At 40.4% G+C, this 27,708-nt stretch overlaps 1 protein-coding gene across 3 annotated transcripts in view; it reads right to left on the reverse strand.

Moving 5' to 3' along the window:
- The window catches only part of PNPLA7 (patatin like domain 7, lysophospholipase), a 127,343-nt gene that overhangs the window by 68,673 nt on the left and 30,962 nt on the right, over window positions 1-27,708 (reverse strand). For all 3 annotated transcript variants that reach the window (XM_074923799.1, XM_074923800.1, XM_074923798.1), the window contains exons 18-20: window positions 22,025-22,156; window positions 20,590-20,713; window positions 6,788-6,901 (exon numbers count right to left, since the gene is read on the reverse strand). In XM_074923799.1, the coding sequence (XP_074779900.1) occupies window positions 6,788-6,901; window positions 20,590-20,713; window positions 22,025-22,156 (370 nt within the window). The remainder of the gene's footprint in view (window positions 1-6,787; window positions 6,902-20,589; window positions 20,714-22,024; window positions 22,157-27,708) is intronic.

The following is a 27,708-nucleotide window of genomic DNA, read 5'->3' on the forward strand; positions in this document are numbered from 1 at the left end:
TAACACTTGTCCCAGAGTAGGACATTCAGTTGAGACACACATTTTACAAGGGAAATAAAATGTTCCTCCTCTTCCTCCCACCTACTCACCTTTTCAGATTAACTCACCAGAAGACTTTTGTGCAGGGCAGAACAGGATAAAGAATATTTCTTTCTCAAATGGCATTAGAGAGCACTTTCCTCAGCACAATTCCACCCCTCTGACCCACTTTACCACTTACCACCTCCTCTACCTAGAAACATGTTGTCTTCCCAGCTGTTTCTGAATAAGCTCCATCCTCAGTAAGACCCACTTGAGCCCTCTCAGCAGCCTCCAATCCCCCCAGCTCCCTCATATTGAAAGTTTGTTCTACATCTGCTACAGAGAAGGCTCTGGGAAACCATTAGTTTTCCCTCTGCTTAACTAATGTTAAATTACTCAACAGACCTGCAGCTTCTGCATTGCAGGGCAAGGACTAAACTTCACATTCAAGGGGACTGTATTTGCCTACTTTAGGATGACTAATTCCAGTTTCAAAACAAACGTCCTTCAAGGATGAGGCCAGGCAGTATTACAGCTCTGCATCACCCGCCAGCGATGGTGCAAACGCACAGCTGGCTGCTCCATCCATCTCAGGTCTTAGGTGTTACCCTGAGCACCACTTGCTTCACAGCTCCTGTAATTCTCACACCAAGTGTCCATGGTCACTCTGCAGCACTGTGTTTCCTATAATCTGTTTAAATATTTCAACCCATTAACCACACTTAGCTAATCTTCCAAGGCTGGGTTCCAGTTAAAGCTTTTGTTCCTCTTCAACTGTGAAACTTAAGAGTTGCTTTACAATAATCCCTTTTGAAAGTGATTTTCATGAGAATTCAGTTGTAAAATACTTTCCTGTGGATATTTATTTCATTCTGTGAATAGTAAGGATTGCTTGACAAAATTATTATCTGCTAACAGATAAAGATAATAACAAAGCTTTTTCCCATCTTAACTAACATTCAAAGCAGCTGATATTTAAATAAGTCATGAGAAAACTTGACAAAAATCTACACCAATACCCCAAATCACAGTAACAACTAATTCATCTAAGAGATACTGTGTAGTACAAATCCATTTTTATTACAACAGGAGAAACGTACATAAGAACAAAGTCTGTTCTGATCCTCTCTAGTGGATCCTCTACTGTCACCCAGACCCAAAAGAATACTATTCTTGCAGTGAACAAGGTGGCTTAGCAAGTGAGCCAAGGGCCTTCTCCAGTGACTTAGAAGTTTAAAAATAAGATACTTAATAGTTAAGCCTTTAAAACTCCAAATCAGTCATCCAGTAGGCCACCTTTAAGTTAAATATATTAAATAACTTATTGATGCCTTCACAGCAGAGTACTGTAGACCCTCACATACATATGTGATTTAAAGGACATGTAAAAGGGCTTTCTACTGCACAGAGACCCAGTGTGAATAAGCTCATATGGAAAACAGGGCTGCCAAGGGTTTTCTATTCTATGAAATAAATGCAATTGGGATAAAATAGTAATAACAGCCATTTTACCTATACAAATTCACATAATAGCAGACTCATTTCTGTGGAGTTCTTCCCAGGAGCTGAGATTATTCTCTACCAGCTTTCTTAAGGGTTTTTTTGAGGGACAAGGGAGGAGGAGAGGTAAATTAGATCCTCAACTTGAATAAAATCGTGGCGTTATTGAAGCTTTACATGGCCACAGATCAGATAAAACACTCAGCTTGTCACAGAATCAGGGAGCTTAGCAAGGGGTCTCCGATTAAAAACTTCTGACAGTTTGAGAACCGCTGCCGTGACAAAGCAAATCTTAAATGCTCACTTGCAACCATTTCTGGCACCTTTACAAATGCTGCTAATGCATACAGAAGAACTGAAGCTGTATCCTGGGGCTGTTTGAGCTTCTAACACTCGTGATCAATTGTGTCTTGAAGAAAAATGTCATTCTCGCATCACTGCTATGACTAAGCACTCATTCCTGCCTGCCTCATGTTGGGCAGCTACAGTCAGTGACCACGCTTCCACTAAACATTTTTCTTCTTTTCACATCCACTTCTCCTACTGTCAAGGAAAACTTATTTTAATGAGCCATGAGAACAAATACAGAAAAATCTAGAAGCATGGCCTCTCCTGACCTATTCCAGAGCGCCACATCAAGTTTAAATAACGTGGTGCACAATATGCACAATGCCTGAGGGAAGCCATTGTGAAAAGAGGGCACATTACCAAACTCACTTTGTAAGACAGATAACCCTTGGGAAGGCTCCATACACTTCAGAAAAGCTCTGGTTAAAATACACATAGATAGCAAGACTCACTGTTCAAGATAGATGATGGGTTCTGAATATATTTAAAGCCCAAGGGCAGACTCAGAGAATTGAAAGAAAGATTAAAAAAACCTCTGTATTCTTTAGCATGCATTTCTAGCATGCAAAAGGTTGTCTTACAGTTCACCTCCCCACAGCTCCTAAGCAATTTCTCAGCGCAATTTCCATCAGTTACAGCAGGTCTAAATTTCAAGTTAGAATTATAAAAACAAATCTCAGCTCAGCAGAGGAAAACATAATCTATGAAATGTGATCCAAATTATACACTGATGTTAGAACATCTCTAATCTGTTCACAAATTCTGCACTCTCGCTACTGCTTCGAAACTGCTTTGCGGTGCCAAAAATCGTGAGCTGATTCTCTGTCCTACTTTTCAGAACTGAAGGCAGTGATGAAAATAGAAAGAATCAATTCCCTTTCACTCCTGCAAGCTGAAAAGCTTCAAGCAGCACCAGAAGCAAGCACGGAGGCTGTCAGAGGAGCAAATGCTCTCGTTGGCTGAGTGCCCTGACTGCTATGCTGGAGAGCTGTGGCCCTCGGGCATGAGTCCTGAGAAAACAAAGAAGTTTTGCACCGAGCACCACTTTCAGTTAGGAATCTCTAGGATGCCATATCCAGAGTGACTCAAGGTTGGGATTCTTTCCTTAGAAGCTAGATGTAAAGTTGACTTCTGCAGACTGAGAAGGATCTAGAAGTGAACATCTCTCATTTCTGGGCACATTACGCTGAAATTTCGTCTGTTACTTATAACTGAGATTAGACTCCCCATGCTCACCCATCTGTTTCATCCCTCAAAATAACAGGAGTTATAGTGGGTGACACCAAAGATCCAGTATCCTGCCTCTGACAGGACCAAAGCAGATGCACAGGGGGAAGACAAAACAGAGGGCAGGCATACACTGCTTCCCCAAGGATCAGCTGTGCAACCTTTCCAGATTATACATCGCAGCTCAAGGAATCCGAATTACTGTACAGACTAATAGAGTATGATTTCCCTCATCTCACGTTGTGCTCATTGGCAAGCACCACCCACATCTACAATTTTCTTACCCATCAGGTAATATTTTCTTACAATGCATTCCACAGTTGGAACACTTTCTGGATCATCTACAAAAATACCATGAGTGGTGGAAAGTATGCAAGATGAAACACAGAATCATTCAGGTTGGAAAAGACCCTTGGGATCACTGAGTCCAACCATCAGCCCGACTCTATGAAGTCCCTCCACAAACTCCTAGAATTAAAGGGTTCTTCATCCTTGACTGGAAATAGTAAAGCTCAAGGGTAAATAATTGAAAGGGTATTTCAGTTTCAGGAACTGCCCAGTTCTTCGCTATATACACACTATTTAGGCTCTACAGAAGCTGCCAGTAGGAACACCAAAACAAAAGCAATTCTCCCTGGTGTGGGATTCCTCTGAACGAAGAGTGTATTTCACCTGACTCAGGGGACAAGCACCAGTGTTTGATCACTACTCCACCAAGTGACTCAGGCTAACTTATCCTTACCAGTCAGTAGGGGAGCACACTGTTTGATAGAGGCAGAGATGCTTTTTTTTTCCCCTGAAAGATGGTTTCCTGGTTTGCAGAGGAGTAAGAGGGAAATCTTCCATCACACTGCTAAATCACAACCTAGCTCTTGCCATCTAGACAATTATTTCAAAACTATTGCACCTGCTATCCCTTCATTACTTTATTACTTCTGGTTAGATGGGGAAAACATAAATCCTGTATATAAATCACTCTACTAGAATAACAGGAGAGAAAATAGGACAGCAAAAATTCATTCAGCCCATCCTGCTCAACACTAAGCACTACCTTAAACATAATTTTTAAAGAGGTTATAAAAGCAAGTAACAATGTTTAAGCCTTCCTAGGCAGTAGAATCAGCTTTTTCTTAATATCCAACTGCTGCAATATCAGTACACCACCCTTTGCTCTATTCCAATATGGCGAGTAGCTTATGTCCTTTCTATCAGAAAACAACTTGATACATTTGAAAATAGCTACTGTGTCTTCCCTTAACCTTTCACAGTCTTTTATAGCTTAATATTTCTAAACACCAGTCAACAGCCTTTTTGTCCTCTAGATTCCTCTAGACTCTCTTCATTTGGTCTGCCTCTTCCTTCAGACATGCTGCCACAGGCTTATGCTGAAGCTTTTCCAGTACCAGGGAGAATGCAAGGATTTCTTCACACCAAAAAGCATTCTGTCAATGTATTTTTTTCACAACTTCATGACAGTGTCTAGGCATGGTCAGCTTTTCATCCTCTAATGCCTAGATTCTTTCTCTAAGAAACAGCTACACAGACCCTTTTCTCTGTATCCAATTTATTAGTTTCCAGCTCAAAAACTTCTTTCCAGTATACTCCTTTAACTTTAAAGTTGACTTTGTACTGTCCACTTGACTTCAAACCTTCTACCCTATTGTTTTCCTCCAACATTTCAATTTCCCTCACTTCTGTCCTTCCTCTTATCTGATTGACCTAACAGACAAAATAAGAGACAAGAACTTTGAGATCATATAAAAAAATATTTTATCTTAGGTTCGTAAAACAGTCTGAAAGCATTAACCACATAAGTCCCCTGCTTTCAGTCTATTTTACACCCTCTTTCTATTTCTAATGCTTGTTCTAAAATAATCCAACAGCAAAAATGCAAGCTCTCACATTTTTGATACCAGTTTAACATCTATTTAGGATTTGGAGATCTCAAACAGCAGCAAGAACGTGTTCTAACAACCTTTTCTGCAACACATTTTTTTTTAAAGATCTATTTTAGCATTTCATTTCATTGCAACTAATTAGCTAAACTATATGCAACTCTAGAGAAAACTAATTCCATATTCAAAAAGGTCAGGACAGACATGGAAGACATGTGAACTCCGTTACAAATAAACGTTTTGAATTGTACTATAAATGTAACACTCAAGCTCAACCTTAACTGCAAAGCAAAAAGATTCACATCTCCACAGAGAGCACTCTTCAGGGGAAAACAATTCTGCCAACTGATAGAATAGGAAAAGGGAAGAGAGAAAAGACACTGAAATCAATTCTTGCCCCAGACAAAAAGGCAGAATTAGAACACAGCCTTTGCTCAGATCAACATTCAAGGCATTACTAAATGCTAAATGTTTAGTGCTTACTAGTAATTTACAGTTTAAATGTCTACAAGTAACATTTAAAATCATCCACTACGTAAGAAGAAAGGTGGTTTTAAATTCCACCTGGCTCATTTCCTCACTTCTTGATCAGTCACAAGGAGAGTGATATTTAAAAGGGCAACTCAAGACAGGATGCCATGCTGTCGGTACCCAGTCTGTGGCTAGTTATGTACAGAAGTTGCAAACTGCTATCTGTTCATAAATCTGGGCAGGAAATCTGTTACATTAAATAGAGAAGAACAGACTTGGAGGACTATTCAAGAGACATCCAGAGAACAGGAGTGCCTTGACAACCCACAGCATAAGTTCAGAAACACTTAAGCAAAAATAATGCTTAGGCAGAAACCGGGAAGATTATTTTTTATTGACTTAACTTCTGAACACTTACTGCAATGGTGAAATTATCCTAGCAATAACACAGACAAAACCCCACAGTTTTTGTAACATGGGAATGCATGAATACAGGCATTATATTATACGGTTAAAAAATTCAAAAAAGTTATTATGTATCCTAAGAAAGTAAAAATATTTTAATTAGATTTATTACTTTTGCAAGGGTTAAGAAATCTGGTAAAATAAGTGTAGGCCTTAAAAGACAGCAAAAAGAAAAATCAGAAATAATTTAAAGTAACAGCATTAAAGAACTGCCTTTAAGGCTAGTGCAATGATTTAGTGCTTAGTATAATGTCCCTGATGCATTTAGGGACAAAAGAATTAAATTGCAAGTCTGTCAGTCTCCAGATTTGCAGGAGAGAAGTATAATGTCAAGTGAATTAAAGAAGATGGATGATTTGGTGGATTCAAAGGGAGCAATCACAGCCTTCAGGACACGGACAGATCTGACAGTTACAGAATGAGGACTGACAGCCTAAAATGCAAGGAAGAGGAAAACCAAACCCCAAATATCAACGCTCTGGAAATAAAGGTACATATAACCAAGTGCTGGCTTTGAGTCCCAGTGAGCAAGACAAATGAATAACAACATTTTAAAGTGATTTTACAAGTCAAACTTTCATTTACTATCAGTAGGACTAAGTGATTTCCACCTTGCTAAATATGCATGGTCTGCATTTAGCATGAACTTCTTCCAGATACACAAACCATCTCTGCAATAAAACATGTTAAAATTGATTAGAAGATAAAGGAAGAGATCAGATTAGGCAGGCAAAAAGAACAAAATATTTTCTCAGTATGCATCAATCATACAAACAACCCAGAAGACTTTGTGCTAATGGGAAGTTTTAGCTCCTCAGACATCTTTTGAGATGGACAGAAAATACTTTTAGTTTTCTTACCTGGGGAAACTTGCGTTTGATAGATGTCAGTGCTCCCTCTGGGAGTTTGGCAAGTTCTGAGTCTCTGACCGCATGTACTGTTGTGGCTCTAGGTTGATGGGTTAATGCCTCTACCTGAAAGAGTTCATAGCCAAAACATTAAAGGTAATTCCCAACATGTTGCAAAACTCAAATCTCAGGATGAAGAAAGTGAACAATTCCCAAGAACTGGACTGTCATACTTGTCGCTCACAGACATCCAAACCCCAACATTATTTTCCCCCAAGGGCACTTACAGAGAAAGGTACCAAAGGCACATCCACCTGCAACAAGTATTAGAATCTATTTAACCCCAATTTTTCAGGCACATCCTCTGCTACCAGACAGGTGTAGTTTTTCACAGAACTAGAACCCACAGCAGCGTATAGACAGAATTACAAGAGAAAATTTTGTTTGAGCTCTTGCAAGCTCTCACACACATCTCCAGAGTGATGATCAGAACTGCTTTTAATGCTTGCCAGAACAGAGGCACACAATGAGCTCACCATCACAACAACACCTCTTTTAATTCATCATATTTAACTGTAATAAAGCCATCTAATACACAGGAATACCCCACTTCCCTACTGCTCTTTCTTCTTTCCTCAATACCACCCTGAAATACTCACTCACTTTGCTTTCAGAAGCTGAATACCAACAACCTTGAAATAATCAATCTTAAAAATCAGAGAAATGAATGAGGAACAAATCAGCCCGTTTTGGTTGGAAGTGAGCTTAGCTTTACCAGTTGATTTTGTGTTTGATTTTTGGGTTTTGTATTTGTGGGGTTTTTTTGGTTTGGTTGTGTTTTAACATATGCATGTGTACCTGTGCTGTGTGAACAGGAAAATGTGACAGCACACACCTACCTGAATACTGCCCAATTATTTCACCTAGAAACATTTATTTTATGAAGGGTAGAAGTTTAGTAAAAGGAAATGATCACACAATGAAAATTAATACAAAGATTTTCTCCTTTACAGGAAGAACCTAACACAATATAAACAAACCTGGTTTCTAAAAGCCTACTCTGCAAAACGCAGCTGTTCCCCGAATCCCCAACTGCACCATCGGCAGAGCCCCGGACCTGCCACCAGCTCTTATTTTGTTTTGAAATGCAGAAATCAAATTCCCTGGTGAAATATCTTCACATGCTTAATGAGATAGCCTGCTAGGCGAGATGGCGTCATTCAGAGCTCAGGCATGAGCTACAACATTTAATTGCTTAGAAACAGCCTGGTGCTCAGTTTTGCAAGTTTTAGCAACAGGCAATGTTTACTGGGTTTAAAATCCATAGATCAGTTGTTTCAAAAAAAAAAAAAAAAAAAAAAAATGGTTGTCACTGTAGCAGCTGTAATCACTAAGGGTAAAACACAAATTAAAAAATTCCTCACTCTAACTGCAATTCATAGACAGAATAAAAGTGAACATGACTTTTCATTTTAAGTTTTCCAGTAGAAAAAGAAACACAATAATGTATCAGCTTATCATTGTTTGGTTTGTTTTGGGGTTGGAGGCTTTGATGAGGTTTTTTTTGTTTCTTTGATTTTGGGGTGGGTTGTTGGGTTTTGGGTTTGGTTTTTTTTTTTCAGAATTTGTTCCAAAACTTATATTTACAGCAAATTCCAACACAGCAATGCTTTCATTCTAGAACTGGGGGCTCAGACACAGGAAAAGTTAATGCAATGTATCTAATGCCCTGTACAAGGGCTGAGCTGTGCCAGGTGCCCAGGCATGTACTTCTGCCGGCAGCACAAGAAAACTAATTTAACACCAACAACTCCATGACCCCACTTCCAACAAGAGTACATTCTTGGAAGACTACATGTGCACCAAACAGACAATTCAGACAGCCAGAACATCTAGATCTCAAAAACTTGCAATTAGTCCAGAAAACTGAGATCAGCCTGCTAATATTAACTCTATCTAGCGCAGAAGAGTTTAATCAACACCAATTGCTATGCATGAAAAACTGCACAAGTAAATTTAAAGTAGCAACACTTTGCAAGATGTAGCCTTTGTTTTTTGTTTAGATGTCAGGGATGTTTTGTTGTGTAATCACATTTTAAATTAATTATATAGAAGAGGAAAAAAGGTCATGTCATCTCTGTACATACAATCAGGGAGAAAGAAGTCCCCTTTAGGCTCCCCAAATGGTTGCATAACATCTTATCTCTCTCCCATATTACCAGCTTTTAATGACTGTTTTTGGCTCTCTAATTTAGCTTCCTTATCCTGAAAGCAGGGTAAGAGTTTCAATTGTTAAAATAAAACCTTTCCTCTCAGCCAGTCATCACCCGATTGAGTTTAATTGGTATAAAGAAAAACACTCAAACTGTCTAACATGTTTTTCCACTCTTTCTGTGATATATGAATGCATAAAATGAACTGTGCTCCAAAGGGCTCACAAGTCTTCCATAAAAAGATGAGATTTGTAAAAAAGGGAATTAAAATTTAACTTTAAAACAAAGCCTCGGGGATTTTTTTTTTTTCCAAACTGCAAATTTGTCTTTTCAAATTGTTCCCTAGGCAGATCAGAGAGGAGATGAAGACCTTTTTCAAACCTCCTTCACAAAGAGCCATTCAGATCTCCAGAGCAAGTGGCATTTGCAACACCAACGGTGTTACAGATCGCGCAAATGCAGGGAATTTGTTGAATGTAATTCCCAACCGATTACACAAATTGGATCTTGTACTACTCTTACATATAAGTACTATGTAAATCTTGCCATTAGCCTTGCTATTTTCATTTAAAGACATCCCAATATTCTAGCATGGAAAATACCTGGGTCCCCAGGCACTGTACACCAAGAAATTCAAGTTCTGCCTTCCCCTTGGATATTATCATCTCAGTTCCCAGTGTCTAGTTTTACTAGTTATCCCAAACTGTGAATAATTTCTCTTCACTGGAAGTGAGAGGGCTCTCGTTCAACATTTGGGCCATCTGTAGGATTGTTCTCAGTCTTCATTACATTCTCAACTCTCCTCTCTTTCTACCCTAAGGTTATAAAGCCTTCTTTGCACTAGTTTTAGATTTTTCTGCACATGGTAATCTGTCAAATCAAATAGGTATTTGGCTATCCTCAACTTTTTTGAAGATTGAAAACATATTCTAACATTGAGTCATAGTTCTCCCCTGAAAATGATACCTTTATTTTTTTGTATTTATTCTTAATAAACCTGTTGAGATGTCATTTATTCACAGTTATTTTCTTCTCACTTCGAAAAAAATAAGTTTCATGCACCATGAGTATGTAAATCTTAAATCCTAAACCACTTTCAAATCCTTGGGCTCCTCTGTACAGTGAACCTTTCAAACAAGTTTTCTTATTTTTCCAGGTCTGTAAATAGTACAAGACAGAGATCTAGCTTGAATGTTAATATGAATAAAATCCACCTGCCTTCAGATGAACATCATAGATATTTCCTTGGTCATAAAGAAATTTAACATTTTGATCACCCACCACGGCTGCAACAAACACCACAGACACCTCCATAACATCATCAATAAATAAATATTTCAAGAAACAGTTTTATTATCTTCCAAATTTTATTCAACCTGACAGGAGAGGGGGAAAGCATATATTTGTATATATAACCACCCAAGGCTCTCTTTTGAGCTCCTTCCCAGACTACCATTATCATCATTTACCTGTGCCAGCATGAACACAGCTAGAACATTTGCTCCAGTGCAAGAAAATCAGCGGAGTCTTTCCCACTTCTTTTTAAATTCAAGTCAACATGATATGTTTTGCTTGAGGCAACAGTACGTCTCTGGTTCTTCTCCCATAATGTCCATTCCTTCTCCTTAGTAACAAGCCTCTAAAGTTCTGCCTCACTGCCCATTTCTGTCCTCCTCGTTCAATTTTTAATTCACCCATGTGCCATCCTTGCTCTTACTCTCTCTCAAAACAATCCTCTGGTTTTCCTGGAGTTCATTGAAGGCTTAAGCTTCTTTTTCACCTCTTCTGCTTTGTCTGACTGATATTCTTCTCCTTGCCATCTTGTCTAGCATTGTTCACTTTCCCCTCACATTGTAAATTCAGCAGACCTACGTTAGAGTGTTATCCCCACTTTGAAACCTGTCTCTGTTTGAAATCCAACTGCTATGCCTGCTTTTAGCAGCTATCCACAAATGCTACATGTTCCGTTCACTGCTCACCTGTCACCGAGGTGTACCCCTTGGCTCCTCCTTTACAGCAAGCATCAACATCTCCTCTCTTCCTCCAGCACACCCTCAAGAATCTGTCCATCTATCATTGTCTTTACTTCCATTTCCTCTAAGAGCTGCATGAATTTAGTGTTATACACTCTGTGGTTCTTGTAATTGAACATGACTATTACCCTAAGCGATTATACCTCCTGCACTGTTGCAGTTCTGTTGATTCCAACACTTAACAAAAAACCCCTCAACTCACAACCCAACTACAAACAGACCTATGCTCTTTTAACTGTTTCAGTTAATTCTGATAGCTAGGTTCCTTATATGTTCTCTTAGTTCAGTACTAAATAGTGACAAAAACATGTACAAAGCATCCATCACATACAATGCAGATCATTCACAACCATGGCTTACAAGTTCTTTACAAATAAAAAGTGTTACTGTAAATCTTTTAAAAGGAGGAAGGAAAGCAATTTATATTCTCATGATCTCTTTTGACTTAATTTTCAGCAGTTATTCCTAACAGTTCTTCCTGCAGCTTTTCAGATTACACAGTTGGAAAGTAAAAACTAGCAAGTGTCGTCTTTTGCAAGTTGGTCTAATTACTCCAAATTCTGGTTTAAGCTACACCCACTTTAGATATTTGCTTAACTTTAAGTGTAAGCACAGTTATTCTCATGCTTAGCCTCAAGTGTCTCTGAGACTTCACGAAGGACTTGACCAGAACTGGGGCTGGTTTATGTGAGTCTATCTGCTGGCAATAAAACATTGCTTTTCCATACAAATTCAGCCTCACTTCAACAAATTATTGGGTGACTTTTCTAATAGTCAGCAATAGTAAAATGGAAATAATTTCAAAATAGTTTCTTGTGTAGATGATTTCTTTGCAAGTGAGTTTTCAAGTATACCCTAGTGCAAGAGTAGCCAGGTCCAGCATGAATTAGCAACACAAGCCAGCAGGTCCATGTTCAGTCACAGGTCCTTTCTCCCCCGGCCTTCAACCAGTGGCACATTTATATACTCTTGTGGCTTTCTGTGTGTTCCCTTCCCATCCATTTTGTAATACGCTGTTTACAGTTTCTCTTCATTATGGCTAGTATCCTCCCCTACACCACCTCCCCTCCTCCCCTACACCACCTCCCCTCCTCCCCTACACCACCTCCCCTCCTCCCCTACACCACCTCCCCTCCTCCCCTCCTCCCCTACACCACCTCCCCTCCTCCCCTCCTCCCCTACACCACCTCCCCTCCTCCCCTCCTCCCCTACACCACCTCCCCTCCTCCCCTCCTCCCCTACACCACCTCCCCTCCTCCCCTCCTCCCCTACACCACCTCCCCTCCTCCCCTCCTCCCCTACACCACCTCCCCTCCTCCCCTCCTCCCCTACACCACCTCCCCTCCTCCCCTCCTCCCCTACACCACCTCCCCTCCTCCCCTCCTCCCCTACACCACCTCCCCTCCTCCCCTTTTCCTTGCTACCAGCTCACAAAAAGTAGTACTCTTTCCACACCAAGGAAACCCTGCATCTGCCACCCCCTGGACATGATACAGTAAGCGGGAACAGGAGCCACAGAAATTAAAGCATCAGTTACAATGAGACCCCGGGAAGCAGGTTCGGATCCCGAGGATTATTAAATGATGTAGTTTAAATCTTCATATCCCAAATCCTCATTAATGAAATCTATAGTCACACCTGTCAATTAGCCCGATATTTGTAGGCTTCATGTTTTCATGTTCACACAAGCAGCTCACAAACACGCACCCTCTTACAAAAGAGCACGCCAGGGAGATCGGTCAGGACACATCCAGCCGTGCCTCAGTGAAAGCAGCATCACGCCTAACAAAAAGTGACAACTCTGCTAACAGACAAAAATAGTAAAAAGGCATTTTCTTCTCCTGAACACAAGTGTAGCTTCCACCAGCAGCATCATAGGGGACTCGGCCTATCCTGTGCAGAGGTGCAGCACTTCAGACAGACACTTCCCAGCACAACTGCGGTGGCAGCGGCCCAAGCCTGCACAGACACCCCGGCTCCCCACTGAAAAGACAAACAGCTCAGAGGTCCATCTGCCAAAACTTCCTTCTCACTCTCTCCTTACACAATATCCACCCCGAACAGCACCAGGCACTCCGCAAAACCAACAGCTGACCCAAAGGCCCTGGGGAAGGACTGTCGCAAGACAGCGGGAAACAGGAGGGACAGGGATGAATACACTGTGCGAAGAAGCACGAATGCACCCGTGGAGACATGAGAAATATCAACACTGACATCTGCTGATAGTTTAGGAGGCTCAAGGAAAGGGACATGCAACAAGTCAGACGCACAGGTACCAGGTAGCACACCCGTACCTCAACGGCCAACACAAGCACGGGCAGGGCGCAGGCACCAGCCACACACACACACAGAGGTGTGGATTTTCTGGGCAGTGTTTTCATTCAGCAAGGACAGGAGATACTGCTGTTGCAGTTGAGGACAACAATATAACATCATCGGCGTTACATGAAGGGGAACCAACTTTTTTTTCCCCTGGTTTAAAGAAGCTGCCCTCAAACCCCTCTTCAACTCATTTGCACCCAAAGCAGTAGAGGATGCTAATCTCAGAGGTGTTTCCTCCAGCCACCAGTTTGGAAGGATCTAAAACGTTAATTTGTTTGTATCAGAAAAGGACAAAGGAGGAGACACTGCTGGAAGCAATGAATGAGTGGGAAGAACAACCAGACATGCTGCAAATCGATGCTATTTGTGGGAGCGGTGCCAGCGGATGAACGCAGTACACCATGTACTCTTGAAAGTTGTTCTAACAACCACCTTCTGCAATCTTTTGTGTGCCAAGTTAACCCCATGACTGAGGACATCCAGCACTTCTGCTGCACAGAAAGAAGAATCCAAACCTCCCTCCCTCATTTTTATTTATATATATATAAAAACATAAAAGACATAAAACATATATATAAAAAAACCATAAAATACTTGCATATATACACACATGTCTTGGTGTTATATATAAAACACATCTAAAAATTAAATCTGAGCTTGCTACCTTTTGTAATTAATGCACTGAGAGTCATGCTACAGGTTCTCCCAAAAAGACTGAGCCTACATTTTGTAGCAGTGCAATGACAGTCCTGTTGCAACAGTGAATATCATTAAGGGACAGAAAAGGGGAAGATTATAGCTGGGGAAAGGAACTGATAGAACTCCTACCTACTGTACTTAGGTTTCACTCCTTATATACACATGGCTATAGAAAAGATGGAAAGTTGCATGCGAATTTTGCTCCCCTACTCCAACATTACAGTCAAAACACCACCAAAAATATACCAAAAGCTATCTGAAGCACACATACAAAGCACTCAACAAATCCATCAAATTTACTGAAGAGTATCTGCAAGTGCAAGAGCACTGGCAGGTGTGCAGCATGCTCCTCTTATGGTGAAATCATACCTGGATTTCAGCAATGGAAGACAAGGTAACAGAACATGATGACCTGCTCAAATCATTTTCCAACAAGAGATAGATCTGATTGCCTTTGACTCAGCTTCATACAAGAACACCAAGTCTGGCTGGAACTTTAGCCATATCCTTTCCTCATCCTTCACTGCTGATTCTTCCCCCATAAATACTTTCTGACACCTCTGCTGGACCCTGCTTCCCACCGCTTGCTGGCCTCCAAGCATTTTCATGATGATGAGAACGATCACACTTCAATCTCTCACTCAATGGCTCTTACTTAAGGACGCTTGACGAAAAGCTACAATCAGGAATTAAAAAAACCCAACTCTTTTGCTAGCAGCTTACTTGTGCCTTTTGCAAAGGGTAAAGGGGATGCCATATTAACTCTTGCCATTCACAAGCCAGCCTAGTTTGATGTAGCATTTCTCAAAATGGAAGGGAGAAAGGAGCAAGGGAAGTGGAAGACTATCATGAGGGGGGATCAGAAATAATATCAAGAGTTCGTTGATAGGTGATTTCATGCCATTCCTGATTTCTGTCATTTCTTAATCTATTCTGTGACTCCCTCCTGCTTCCAGCTGAACTTCCTTCTGGTAATATCATTGCTAGTGTCCACCTATCTGAAACCCAGCAGGTCACAACTTTTATTACTGTCATCAAAGATCCTAACATTCTCTAAAAAGAATTTGGCCAAGGAGATAAAGCTCTCAAGTTTTATCTGTGGCAGGTACAAAGCCAAATGACTTTGCCACATAACATTAATGCCAGACAATTTAACACCAGATCCTGTCAAAACTGTGCCTGTGGTTTTCCCAGCCAGCAATGAGACCATTAAACAGTACCACAACAATTTTCAGTTATGAGTGGTCTCTTACTTTTATCAGCTGTTTAGAACTTGAGGCAAATAAATGATAAATTGTTGTGGATAAAAGAATTGTTGTAGAAGAAAGAATAAAAAAAATAGACAGTACTTGGCACTCGCACCATAAGTGAAGATGCTCGTAGAAAAGTTCAGATGGCTCAGATCTGTGACTTGAACTCAGCCAAAAACACCCTCAAGACAGGTTTGGAAATCAGGACACTAAGCTTCTAATTTCAGACTGACACTAATTTAGCTGTGCAAATGTGAACTCATTTCTCAGAGCTTCCTCTGTCTTGCTTTGCTGCTGGTAAATACTGGGGGGGATGGTTGCTGTTGTATGGTTTGTGTTTTGTTTGGGGTTTTGTTTGTTGGTTTGGGGGTTGTGTGGTTGGTTGGGGGTTTTTTTTGGTTTGGTTTTTTGAAATACAATTTCACACCTAAGATGCTGCTAGGCAAATAATAATTCTCAGTAATGTATTGCCAAGACAGACAGTGGAAGAAATGGAAAGAGAACACCTCCTCCCAGAGCCATGTCTTCCAGCTCAGTTCTTGGACTTCGTCTGCCTCCAATTCCCAGATATCAGCTATGCCCAGAGTGCCTGAGGCACCACTAACCTGAATTAACCTGAAATATTTTTTTAATAACTTAAAGATTTAGCAAAGTCATGGTTTGAAAAAAATTATATGCAAGGAATCGGCAAAAAACATTCACATGCTTAAAAATGAAGTAAACGAGCCTTAACAGAGTAGAACTTGCCCAGTGTTAGCATGGTTGTCAAGTGTACAATGATTTTCAACTGGCTTTGGTACTGTCAAAAGACGGAGGTGTATGATAACACTAATACTGATAAAGAACAAAAGCCTGACAAGTGTAATCCTGATACTGGTGTGTTTCCTTTGAGGATTACTCAGCAATTAAAGATTTCTAACAGTGTTACATTTCAAAAGGACAATGCTCCAAAGCCCCAAGGAAATCATAAGCCACTTACAGATTCTTCTTTAGAATTTTAGAGAGAAAAATGGCATGCACATTTAACTGTGTTAATTAGATGAACAGCTTAACATCTAAAAACATTTTAAATATCTATTATTTCTAGAAGGTAAAGTGTGATTTCTTTCTACAGGGGAACTGGCATGCTGCAGCACCAGCAGATGAGGATTCTTTTCCTAAAATTTATCACTCATGCTGCCCTGCGTTAAAAGAAAGCGTTAGCGCACAAATGCCTTTCTGCACTTATTTTGCTACCCAAAAAGGACTGTGTATAGTACTACTACTAAGAAGGGGCATTCTGGTTTTTAAAGAGAAACAGAAAGGATCTTGACTTAACAGAACTTAACTTAAAACACAACTTTCCCCCTCAGCAGGGCATTTTTGAAAGCTGTCTGGTTTGCTGATAAGATACTGCAGACAACAATTTTATGATGCAGGTGGCTACCAGGAAAATCTAGCTATAAACTACCTAAGAGCCCAGCTTTTAAAAATATTGTAAGTTCAACAGCTGTCACTGAGGTGTCTAAGAACTGCCTGGCATTTAATCATCCTACCAACACTGCAGCCATTCTTCAGGTACCTCATTAAAACAAAGCATTGACTCACATAGAGTCAATTGCATAGAAAGTTCTATCATGTCCAGATATTTGAAGGGAGCAGGCAGTATACAAGTAACTTATTCAACAAGAGATTATTCTGCAAGATAGCTCTGCTGGTTTTTTCCCCCCCTTCTCCCCATCCACTAGTGTCCTTCCAACAATGCAAAAAGCAAAAGAACACCCATCTCAACAGATGCCTGGAGCTGTAACCCATATGGGACAACCTATTTTGCACGTTGTAAAACAAAAAAAAAAAACCAAAAAAAAAACCAAACCTGAATTAGTGCCCCAGTCTCAGCAGCAGTGCTCAGGGACAACACTACATGTCAATGTCTGGGTCAGTTTGCCTGATATCAATAGGCATAACAGTTAAGTAAATGAAAAGGAATCCACTCAGACAACAAGAGCAAAAACTACAATTTGCAGCAGTTAAGCAAGATCAGAACTAAAGGAGCAACATCAAGGGGAAAAAAAAAAAAAAGAGACTAATATAAGCATTTTAAACAAATAAATTAGTGAAGATAAGCCCTTTCACTCTGTCAACACACAATGGGCTTTTCCGATTTCCTCTAGGGACACCTGGGCATGGCAGAAATAATGCTAGAAGAGTTACCCTTTAGTTCACATGAAATGATTTAATAAAATTAATCTTTCAACATTTTTCCATAATTGCATCTGTAGTAATGGCACCAACAAATTAAAAGGTCCCCCCAAAACGGGTCAGATCTTAGCCTCTAGACAACAGGACTTCTATCAGCTGTCTTTCAAGTGGTCAACTGTATTTCAAATGTGAGGGAATGATCTAACAGATCTATCATTGTCCTTTAAAAACTACCTGAAAGGCCTTCAATCAAAGTTTTGATTGGATTTGACCCCCACAGCAACTGGAGTTGCCCACCAATAGGGTCAGCAGCAGCAAGCAGACGGCAGCATCCCTCCAAAAAGGCACCCAGAGAGTAGGGATCACTTTCCCCTGACAACTATTCTTGTCAGCTCTTCAAGTAACTACGCAGGGAATGCAAACTTTAGTTTCTAATCTGTTCTTCTCCCCCTGACTTGACAGACCTCAGAAACAGATGCCATTGAGTCAGTATAAGGAACAAAACAGTTCGAGCCACAAGTTTAGCCTTAGGAGCACACGCACATGCCTGAAAATTAACATCTTGTCTGTAATCCTTCATTTTTCAGTGCTTTTCTTCTGAAAGCAGAAATGGCAGATACTCATCTCTTATGCATATGACACACAGCATTTGTAAAGTTCTGAAATAACGGCAATAAACAAAAATACATCAACTACAGGACTCTTGTATTTTGTTAGTGCCCACAGTTCCAAATTACATGGTGGGTCTTGGAGGGGTTTCAGGGAGGAACATGCCACCAGTTGACCAAAATACCAATTACCAATACCAACTGCTAATTTCATTCCCTGCAAGCACCTAGAACCCTCCAATTACTTTACTTTTAGGGCAAATTCCAACCCTATAGCAGGCTTTTAAAGGTTTATAACAGATCCTGCAGAAGGGGATAAACAAATCTAAAAAAAAGGAAAAATGTCATTTTTCTAATGCCCTCTGCAAACAACGGCTACATTAATCTTGGCAATCTTTACAAATCCTCCCCCATGTTTTCAAAAGACAGCCAGAGAATTGAGATTCGTTCAACAAATGGCAGCATGAGTCAGTGGGCCTGGGAGCCGTGGGTAGGAAGGAGTAGATGACGTCCACGGAGTCACAAAAGTCTTCAAATGATTCATGTCATAACAGGGATCCAGAAAAGTGCCTTTATGGTTTAAACAAACTATATGGGTATTTCTGTGTCCATGCCTAGGGAGTCACCAGCAAACACATCCCAGTCCATCCACCAAGCTGACCTCCCTCTCCTCACCAGATGAACAGTTGAGCCAGCGTGAAGCACGTGGCAAAAGCAGCACTAGTGCTTGTACAGGGAGGTAGATTTTAGACCATATGCTCCACTGTCACTCAAAACCACTTCCAGAAAGGAGAACAGCAGGTCTGTTGTTTTAACCTGGGAGCTCTGCAAAACTCCAGAAGCTTGACAGTGAAGCTGCAGATCACCTCTGGCAAAAGAACACAGGGAAATGAGCAGGAAAATGCTTGTACGTGTCAAAACTGACAAACCCTTATTCACACACTAAAAGGCCTCATACCAGCATGATTAGTCACAAAAGATCTCAGCTTTCATTCCTGTCAAACCATATCATTTTACCTTTAATGAGGTGTCCCAAAGAAGTAGCCCAAAAAAGAAAAAACAAACAAAAAAAAATTGTGAGTGTGCCTAGCACACTCAGGAATAAACCTGCTTCTCCAAACACAGTCCCAAGCCAACAAAACTCCTCAGCCAGAAGCAGCAGTGATCTTGGGAAGATATCCTTAAATACTGTCCACATATAACTCAACGAATATGGTGCAGTCATCAGCCCAGACCACCACTGTCTTCTGCTGGGAGTATCACCAGAACTGCCTCTTCTGCTCTATTTCAGTCACTTCCGAATGATATACAATTTATTTCAAAGTTACTAGGCAAGTGAAAATGAGCTGTGAACAGACACTGAAAAGGTCCAGAGACTTCACCCTCCTTACAAGACAGTTTTTTACTTCTCTCAAGAAAAACAACTCAGATGTTAGGTCAGTTCCCAGTCTCTCGGAGTACATGAGACCTCTGTCATGAACGTTTTACAATACAGATACTGGTCTGTGACCCATCTGCCACCAAAGAGAAGCAGGTCTCACATGCTGATGTTGTACTTCAGTCCCAGCTACAGAGACAGCCAGTGACCAAGGGAAAGAGGCAAGAGAACCTCATATACCAGGGCGTAATGCTCAAGTGCTGGATCATGCCATTTTCAAAAACATCACCTTTTGCAATCAGCATAATCCTAAATCAGCTCTCTAAAGGGAAAAAGCTTTGTACTCCTCCTTCCTCTTCCTCTTGATCCCTATTTCTTCCCACAGTACCAACTCTCGTGTTTTCTTTATTCACAGATACACTAATTCTAACTATAACCAGATACGTATTAAATGCTTAGTTTTCAGCTCAGAAAGGAAGAGGGCCTGAACAACAGAAACCTTCTAATTTTAAATTTAAAAAAAAAAAAAAAAAAAATCAAAAAAGTAATTCATTTTTAGGATGTAAGGCTCCTATTTCTGTTGTTAACTAGGGCTGAGCAACAAAAAATGAACACAGAGAAATTAAACATAAATACTACAATTTTGAAACAAAAAGTTTCTTTAGTAACTTTAATAACTACACATTCCCTGAACAACTTGATACAGTTTTCAGGTTAGCTCTTCTAACTTGGAGGAGGTTGGACTAGACACTTCCAGAGGACCCCAGCCAAACTGAATCTTTCTAACTAAATTTATCCAAATCACCATTTAGTGCACATATCTACAATTCTTCCTGAACTATTCTAACAGGCTGTACTCCTCTCAATGTGAAAGTAACCCATATCACAAAAGATAGGACGTTTTGATTTGGTTGTGACTTTTTTGTTAGCTTTCTTTTTAAAACAAGTCTATAATCCCATTCATGTTGTTATTACATAAAGTTTCCGGGTAAAAGGGATTTTCCAGCTTTTCAACTTGTTATTCTTAGTTAAGGGCTTTCACAACTGATCAGAGCAAGATTTTGTTTGTTTAGTGTGGAGTCAATACCAATTGCTCAGCTGAACAGTTCCTTTTTGAAACTTGCTCTTACCACTCCAATTAAGTCTCCTCGGCCGTATTCACCAGTCAGGTGCTTTTTCCCATCATCCATCCGTATGACCGAGCGAAGACGACCATTCAACACAATGTACGTGCAGTCTGACTTGTCACCCTGCCTGCAGAAAAAATAATCAACAACAAGGCTTAGTAAAGCATCTTTGCTCAGCAAATGCCTCTACAGTCTTTTAATAAGTTGACCATCTTTCCCTACCCGACTTAGAGGACATAGGGAAATGTTTAACCAACAGTTAAACACAACAAGCAAACAAGAAACTGAACAGGCATCTGTTAAAAGGTAACTTGGAAATATATTTAACATTTAAATGTGCATGCTTTGCACAACTGGTTAATATTAGGTCTGGAAAGAGATGACCAGAATGCAAGTGGCCTCTAGGGGAGACAACAGGTTTATTACAGGTTACAGCTGGAGCTTGTTGTCACTGCAAGGTTAATATGGATGCATATGAAAATTCTGCACGTCAAAAAGAAAACCCCCTAAGTGGCTCAGCATTTGGATGCTTTTCGGTGTGCACAACATAATCTATCAATCAGGAAGGTTTTGCTATACCCAGTTTGCATGATTAAGAGTGCTGTTTGGCATGCGGATTTCCAGCATAACTTAGTACAGGGATGAAAAGCCATAGAGTCGGGCTGATGGTTGGACTCGATGATCCCAAGGGTCTTTTCCAACCTGAATGACTAATTCTGGTAGTGAAGTTAAAACTAATGCAAGGAATTCCAAAATATTTTAATAAGGTATTGACAGCTATGACTGCTCTGATGCACAAAGGTTCCATTGGCATTAGTGCTGCAGGTACAGTTATAAAAATTAAAGTTACAATTATACAGAACACATACTAAATTAGACCTTTATTCTCTCACCACTGTAGCAACCACATAATAGCTCAAATGTATCCTAGTACAAAAATCCAAACTAAGTTTTCCCAAGGACAACTTCTGCCTCTCAAACATCAATTGCAGTGCCTCTTTTCAATTTACTATTGAATAAGCCTAACTGAATTATCTTTGAGTTTTGTTGTTTATTTTAGAAAGGTTGAAAAACTCTTTGAGCAATAGATGTTCTTTGAGCAATAGATGTTCATGCCCTGAACAATGTAGAAACTTCTACCAGAACATATAACTGTCTGTGTCTTAATCTATTATGTCACTTTAAAAGCTTGCTGAGAGAACATAAAAGAATGAGGAATACTATGAGAGAATTTTAGTAACACCTGGAGACAAGACACTGAAGCAATGTCAATGGGTACTGCAGAAAGAAAATAATCTCAAAATAGGCAAACATGTAAACCTGATGGAATGGTTGATAAATTTAGACCAATGAGTTTCTTATTCTATATATCACCAGGGGAGCACAGCTCCTTAACTTAAATATTCAACAGACAACAGAGATTTTGTCCAAATCTCACCTGTAAACAGCTCGTCCAGCCTCAACCTCCATCCAATCCAGGGCAAAGTCAATTTGTCTAACAAATGGGGACATTCTCTTCACAACAGTGTGGGCCACACCGAGAACTACGCTTGGCTGCTCCCGCATTATCCTAGAAGAAAAAAGCCAGTGTTACTCAAGCACTTTCCCAGAAACAGGAATAGGTACACACAGGCACATCCCAGTGCAGCTGGGCAGTTACACAGGCACTAATTCAGAAGTTAGCACATACCCATATACACACTCCGCTATCGCTACAACCATACTACATCAGTGGTATTTGACAAAGTACGGGGCTGCAGCCTTCCCAACTAGCCCAAATTAAATGTCACTCAACGTTGACGCTGTCCTAGTGGCAGTTGGACCATGCTAGTAGGATGCCAGTTAGTCCTGCCGTCCGGCCCAATTTCCTTCTTTAAGCGAGCAGTGGATGGATGGGAGCCATGCTAGCTCCTCTTTAGAAACCAGCCTGCCAACCTCCCCTTTACACAGGTCTCAGGACTCAGGGAAATGTTTGTACTGTCTAGATTGTCCCTTCCTGCCATTCTGCACCTCTCGGTCTCTCGCACGTGCATGTGCTCACAGTTTCCCTAGATTTTATATCATATCTATTTTATATCTTTGTAAAGTCTGATACTCTTAAAAATAAGAGACTGCTCTGCATTTCAAACATTCCCTCTTCCCTGTTGCAAAGGCCACAAAGAACTGAAACACCTGCTAATAAAGCTTCTGATCTTCACACTGAATCTTTTGAGTGATGCTTAAAAGTCTCTAGGAATAAAGACACCGTCTAATTCAGTACTTTTCTCAAACTGAAAAACTTTGAGTTCTGCCAAGGATAACTGCCAACTCAATGCTGACTGCGAGGCCCAAGGGAAATCGCTCTCACAGACACCTGATAACTGCTCATGAATGTCTTATTTCTCATTCTTTTCAGACTAAAGATCACTGCATCCTGTCGCTTTGTGAGTAAGCACTCAAATTCTTACCAAACCACTACACCATAGGAGTGAACCGATCATGCACATTTCTACATGGTGTATATGTTAGGACATCTTATCTTTTCTGTTCCTGCACAGCATCAAGAGCAATTGATGGCAGACTACTAAAAAATAGTTATTTCACAATAGGCAGCACAATTCAGAAAGAAGTAGTTAAGTGTATGCAGACCCAGTATGTGAAGTACACACAGAGATGAAGGAGCTGTGTTAAGAGTCACACATGGGCAGAAACAAAGATAAAACAAGCAATACTTAGTATTTTTTCTGCATCAATGTTCCCATTACAATGAAGATACCAGACTGCCATAAGACAATCTACCTAGGAGACCTTGTGTACACAGGAACTCTCACCAAGAACAAATCATGTGAGCCTTGTATCTAACCTCACACCCTAAAACAACAGAAAGGATGAGACAGAGGCAGGGAAGGAACACTGCCAGTCTTTGTTCTGTAACTGAAACATGGTTCCTTGTGGACCACTGTAACCTGGCAGAAACCAGAGAAAGCCCAAGCAGAAATCCATAATCCTAGAATATGGTATCAAAAGCAACCACCAGGAGCTCTTTACTGCCTGGATAAAGCACAGAAGCTGTCCCAAAGTTTCCAAACCAGCAGATTCGTTAGTCCTATAGCTGCAGCAAGAGACCCAGAGCTGACAGTGACTATGGGTCAAGTGCAGCCCACAGGACATTGTAGGAGGCTTTTGTGTTCGTCACACATGACTGTTCTACTCTCACGGAATCCTCTAGGTTGGAAAGGACCCTGGAGATCATCTAGTCCAACCGTTCTCCTAGCAAAGTTCCCACCTACAGCATATCCTTAAGCTCTAAATCGACCCTACTCTTGAACACCTCCAGGGATGGGGACTCCACCACCTCCCTGGGCAGCCCATTCCAACACCCAACAACCCCTTCTGTAAAGAAATGCTTCCTAATATCTAGTCTGAACTTTCCCTGGCACAACTTGAGGCCATTCCTTCCTGTCCTGTCACTTTCTACTAGGCTAAAGAGGCTCAAACCCAGCTCTCTGCAGGTTCCTTTCAGGGAGCTGTAGAGGGTGATAAGGTCTCCCCTCAGCCTCCTCTTCTCCAGACTAAACAATCCCAGTTCCCTCAGATGCTCCTCACAGGACACGTGTTCCAGACGCTGCACCAGCTTTGTAGCCCTTCTCTGGACATGTTCGAGTAACTCTCCTTACCCAATACCTCAAATTACTACTTTCTGCAGTAATGAAGCTTGGAATTTCTTCAGCTGAAATCTCTGAAACGGAAGAGATTTGTAGGCGTATATCCCTGTTCCATATTGAGCTCATCACACTTGTACCCCTGCACTCATATCTGTTACAAGGCAAATTAAACTGAACATCAACTCTCACATTTAGCACAGTTTAAAATCCAGCCAACAAAACAGGATTATGAAAAAGCAAGACCGCTTTCCTCTCCTGCCCCTCTTCTCTTGCCCTGAGGTTTCCATGCCCCCCACCATCTCCTACCCAACACACCTGCAGACTATCTTAGTTTTGATATTATTGCAAATGAAAACAACATGTTTTCTTATGGAAACAACTTATTTTTTTATGGAAACTTCAGCACACTAACCTAACTTGAAGCAAAGGACAAAGAGCTGGAAGAAGCACCAGAGGATAAGCAGTAATAAACAGACAACCCTAAACCCTCACACACAAAATACCCACCCCTATTCCCCTTCTCATCTGCTCTAAAAGTGAAATACCCCCCCTGAAAATTCCTGAATGGTTTCGCTCATTGTTTTTACTCTACTTGCTTATTTAACCCTCAAAGTCTCCTCCCACACAGGCTGTCTGCTGTGATCAATAAAAGTCATTTACTCCTTTTCCTCCCTCAAGATATGTATCTTAATACTTAATGCATTCAAAATGTAAACTGCTAACAGGCTGCTTTTATTTCCATCTGGAGCCCTCTTATTTCACTCAGTGCTATATAGCTTCTACAAGAGTATTAGCATAGAAGATAAAAGCCCACCCTTACGCATAAGAAGAGGAAGGCAGATTATATTTTCTTTCTACCCATTATCTGTCAGGTTTCCTTCCTCTGTATTTGGGCATTTTAATCTTTGCTCTTCTGCTTGGCACATGCCTGGCACTAGGAAAATTAAAAAACAAAGCCCTGTAGTACAGAAACTTGTCTCTGAAGGTATCCTGAGGATTCTTTATTAGAAAGCTCACCAAGCGCTAAAAGGGCTAAACTAGTGTCTGCGAAAGCCTGGGACTTCTGCAGATACTCTTGTGGATGTGGATGCAATTTGATATTCAGCTTGGCTGGCAATACCAAATAAAAATCAAAGCATTCCTGCTTCTCTGGCAAGCACACATGATTAAGACTCCAAACTGTGAAATTTATTGAAGCAGAAAATGTGAGAGTCCCTAGTACTGCAGAACCTGAACATATTCCCCCAGAGAGTCTGGTGACAACTTGATTACACTGTTTGTCAGGAGACACCAACAGTTGCAGCGTAGGCACTGCACACTTAGTACATCAGTTCAGCAAAATAGCAAAGCATTTAAGGTATATAGTATATAATTAGCTTGTGTCACTCCTATACTTAAACTCTACATTTACAGATAGCTATTTAGTCATGTTAGCACCACGTAAAAGGCTCCTGCCCCAAAGTTTCAGTGAAAAGGATTTAATCCGTTGTCCAACATCCAACATGCAATTCTAAACCCTGGGCTACTTCTATTACTGTGCTTTTTGCCTAGTAGCAACTGTTCTTTCTGCCCTCCCATTAATTATTGAGAAAAAGCTCATACAATGTTCCAGGTCAGCTCAAAGAAAATGGAAGAAAGGAATTTTGAAGAGTAATGGAGCTTCTTGTCAAGTTTATTCTGGACAGTAAGATGAGCGCCAAAAAAAAAAAAAATAAATTTTTTTTAAATTGTTCCTGTGAGATTCTGAGTGAAGAAGAAAGCCTAACATTGGAGGACTATGAGCACAGAATTTAGCACAAAAAGTGGAAAATAAAACTTACTTCTAATCTTATCAACAAGATTTTCTTTCCCATTGAGTTCAAAGTAAAAATGAACAAACTTCAAGAAACCTCTTGCTTTTCAAACACTTTCTACAGGGATACTTTTAAGTACAGGAACAGAAGTTAGAAGTGATATAAAGCTTGGGTTTCATGAGAAATTGTGAAGATGGAATGCTGAAAGATCACAGAGCTCATAAAATGCAGAGAACTGACAACAGACTTTTTAAAGGAGAAAAAGAAAGATTTGGAAAAGGCCCAAAAATTACAAATAAGTGATACACTGATGGGTTTGAGATCACTAATTGCTAAGGGGTTAATTGAAGCAAAAAGTTAAGTTTGAATAAACAAGAAACAACTCGATTCTTGAGAGGAAAGACTCAGGAAAATGAGCTCAAGCAAATGAGAGTGTTAATCCAGAACTGAATATCAAAACAAAAAGAGAGGAGGAAAAGGTGGAATCTGACTGGTTGGCTGAAATGACATAATGAAATTTAAAGTCAGAAACAAGTGAGAGAACAACAGTGGAAGAATAAAGAAGGAAAAAGCAGGAACTTTGAAGAAACAGAGCTGATACCACATGGAATGGCACAAGTGGGGAGCATCTATCAGAAATTAGGTCGAAGAGTTGACATCCACCGCAGACTTGGAAAAAACACAGCTCATCAACCAAGCACGCTGCTGAGAACAGCGTGTGCAGTTTTATAGCATACAGTCTTTTCCCTGAGATGAAAAAATAAAAACCACAGAATAAGATTCTGTGGTAGAGCTGATTGGGAATACAAACAGTTAGAATTATTTAGAAAGTAAGAAGTATGTAAAAATATACAACAGAATAGTGGCCTAGAAAATGCAACCTCAGAGGGACCTACACAACACAGGACTGATGGCACATTCAACCAGGAGTTGAAAAAGGAGTTTAGAAAAGGAAGTAGAGGTATTTGACACAAATTATGTGTCTGAACTATTAGTAAGACTTAACAATAGGATCACAGAATAAATCAAGGGCATTAATCATTAATATTGGACAACAAGGCTAACCACAGTTATCATATTGGATTTTTAGTTAAGAAATAACACTTAAAGGGGGATATAGGTAAGTCACAAGTCATGTACTACCTCCAAGGTCCAGAAAGGAACCTGTCTTGCACAGGGGCATTACTGTTAAACCTATTCTATTAGTAAGCATTGAAAACCCATAGTTGCACTAATACCAATCATTCACACACACCCAACAGCCTGTGCTGTCTTTGGAAACAGAACTGGGGTGGTTCTCCAGCAAAAAGGAATAATCAAAGAGAATGGGCCCAGCAAAGAAGGATTTAACCCAGCAAAGCACGAACTCTGGCCAGACATTCTTATTCGGATTACAAAGTATGTGAGTCTTGGGGCATAAATCATATCCCATTGAGTTAAGCGCTCTATAAACCTGGAACAAAGGAGATCTCACTATTTCATATTATCATGTTCCCACATTACCTCTTGCTGGAGATAAAGCCCTCTGATAGGTGTGTCAGAGCTCAGCTGGGTGCTTAAAACCCTCGTTTAAGCTTTACGGCTTGCTGCAGGATGTATTGTAGTAGTACTATGCCACTGTGAGAGATTGAGATGTCAAATGACTGTCTCAAAGCTTGCTTGTGTCTGCGCAAACCTCAAGGACA

Source organism: Athene noctua, chromosome 20, assembly GCF_965140245.1.
Source record: "Athene noctua chromosome 20, bAthNoc1.hap1.1, whole genome shotgun sequence".
Classification (NCBI taxonomy): Eukaryota; Metazoa; Chordata; class Aves; order Strigiformes; family Strigidae; genus Athene; species Athene noctua.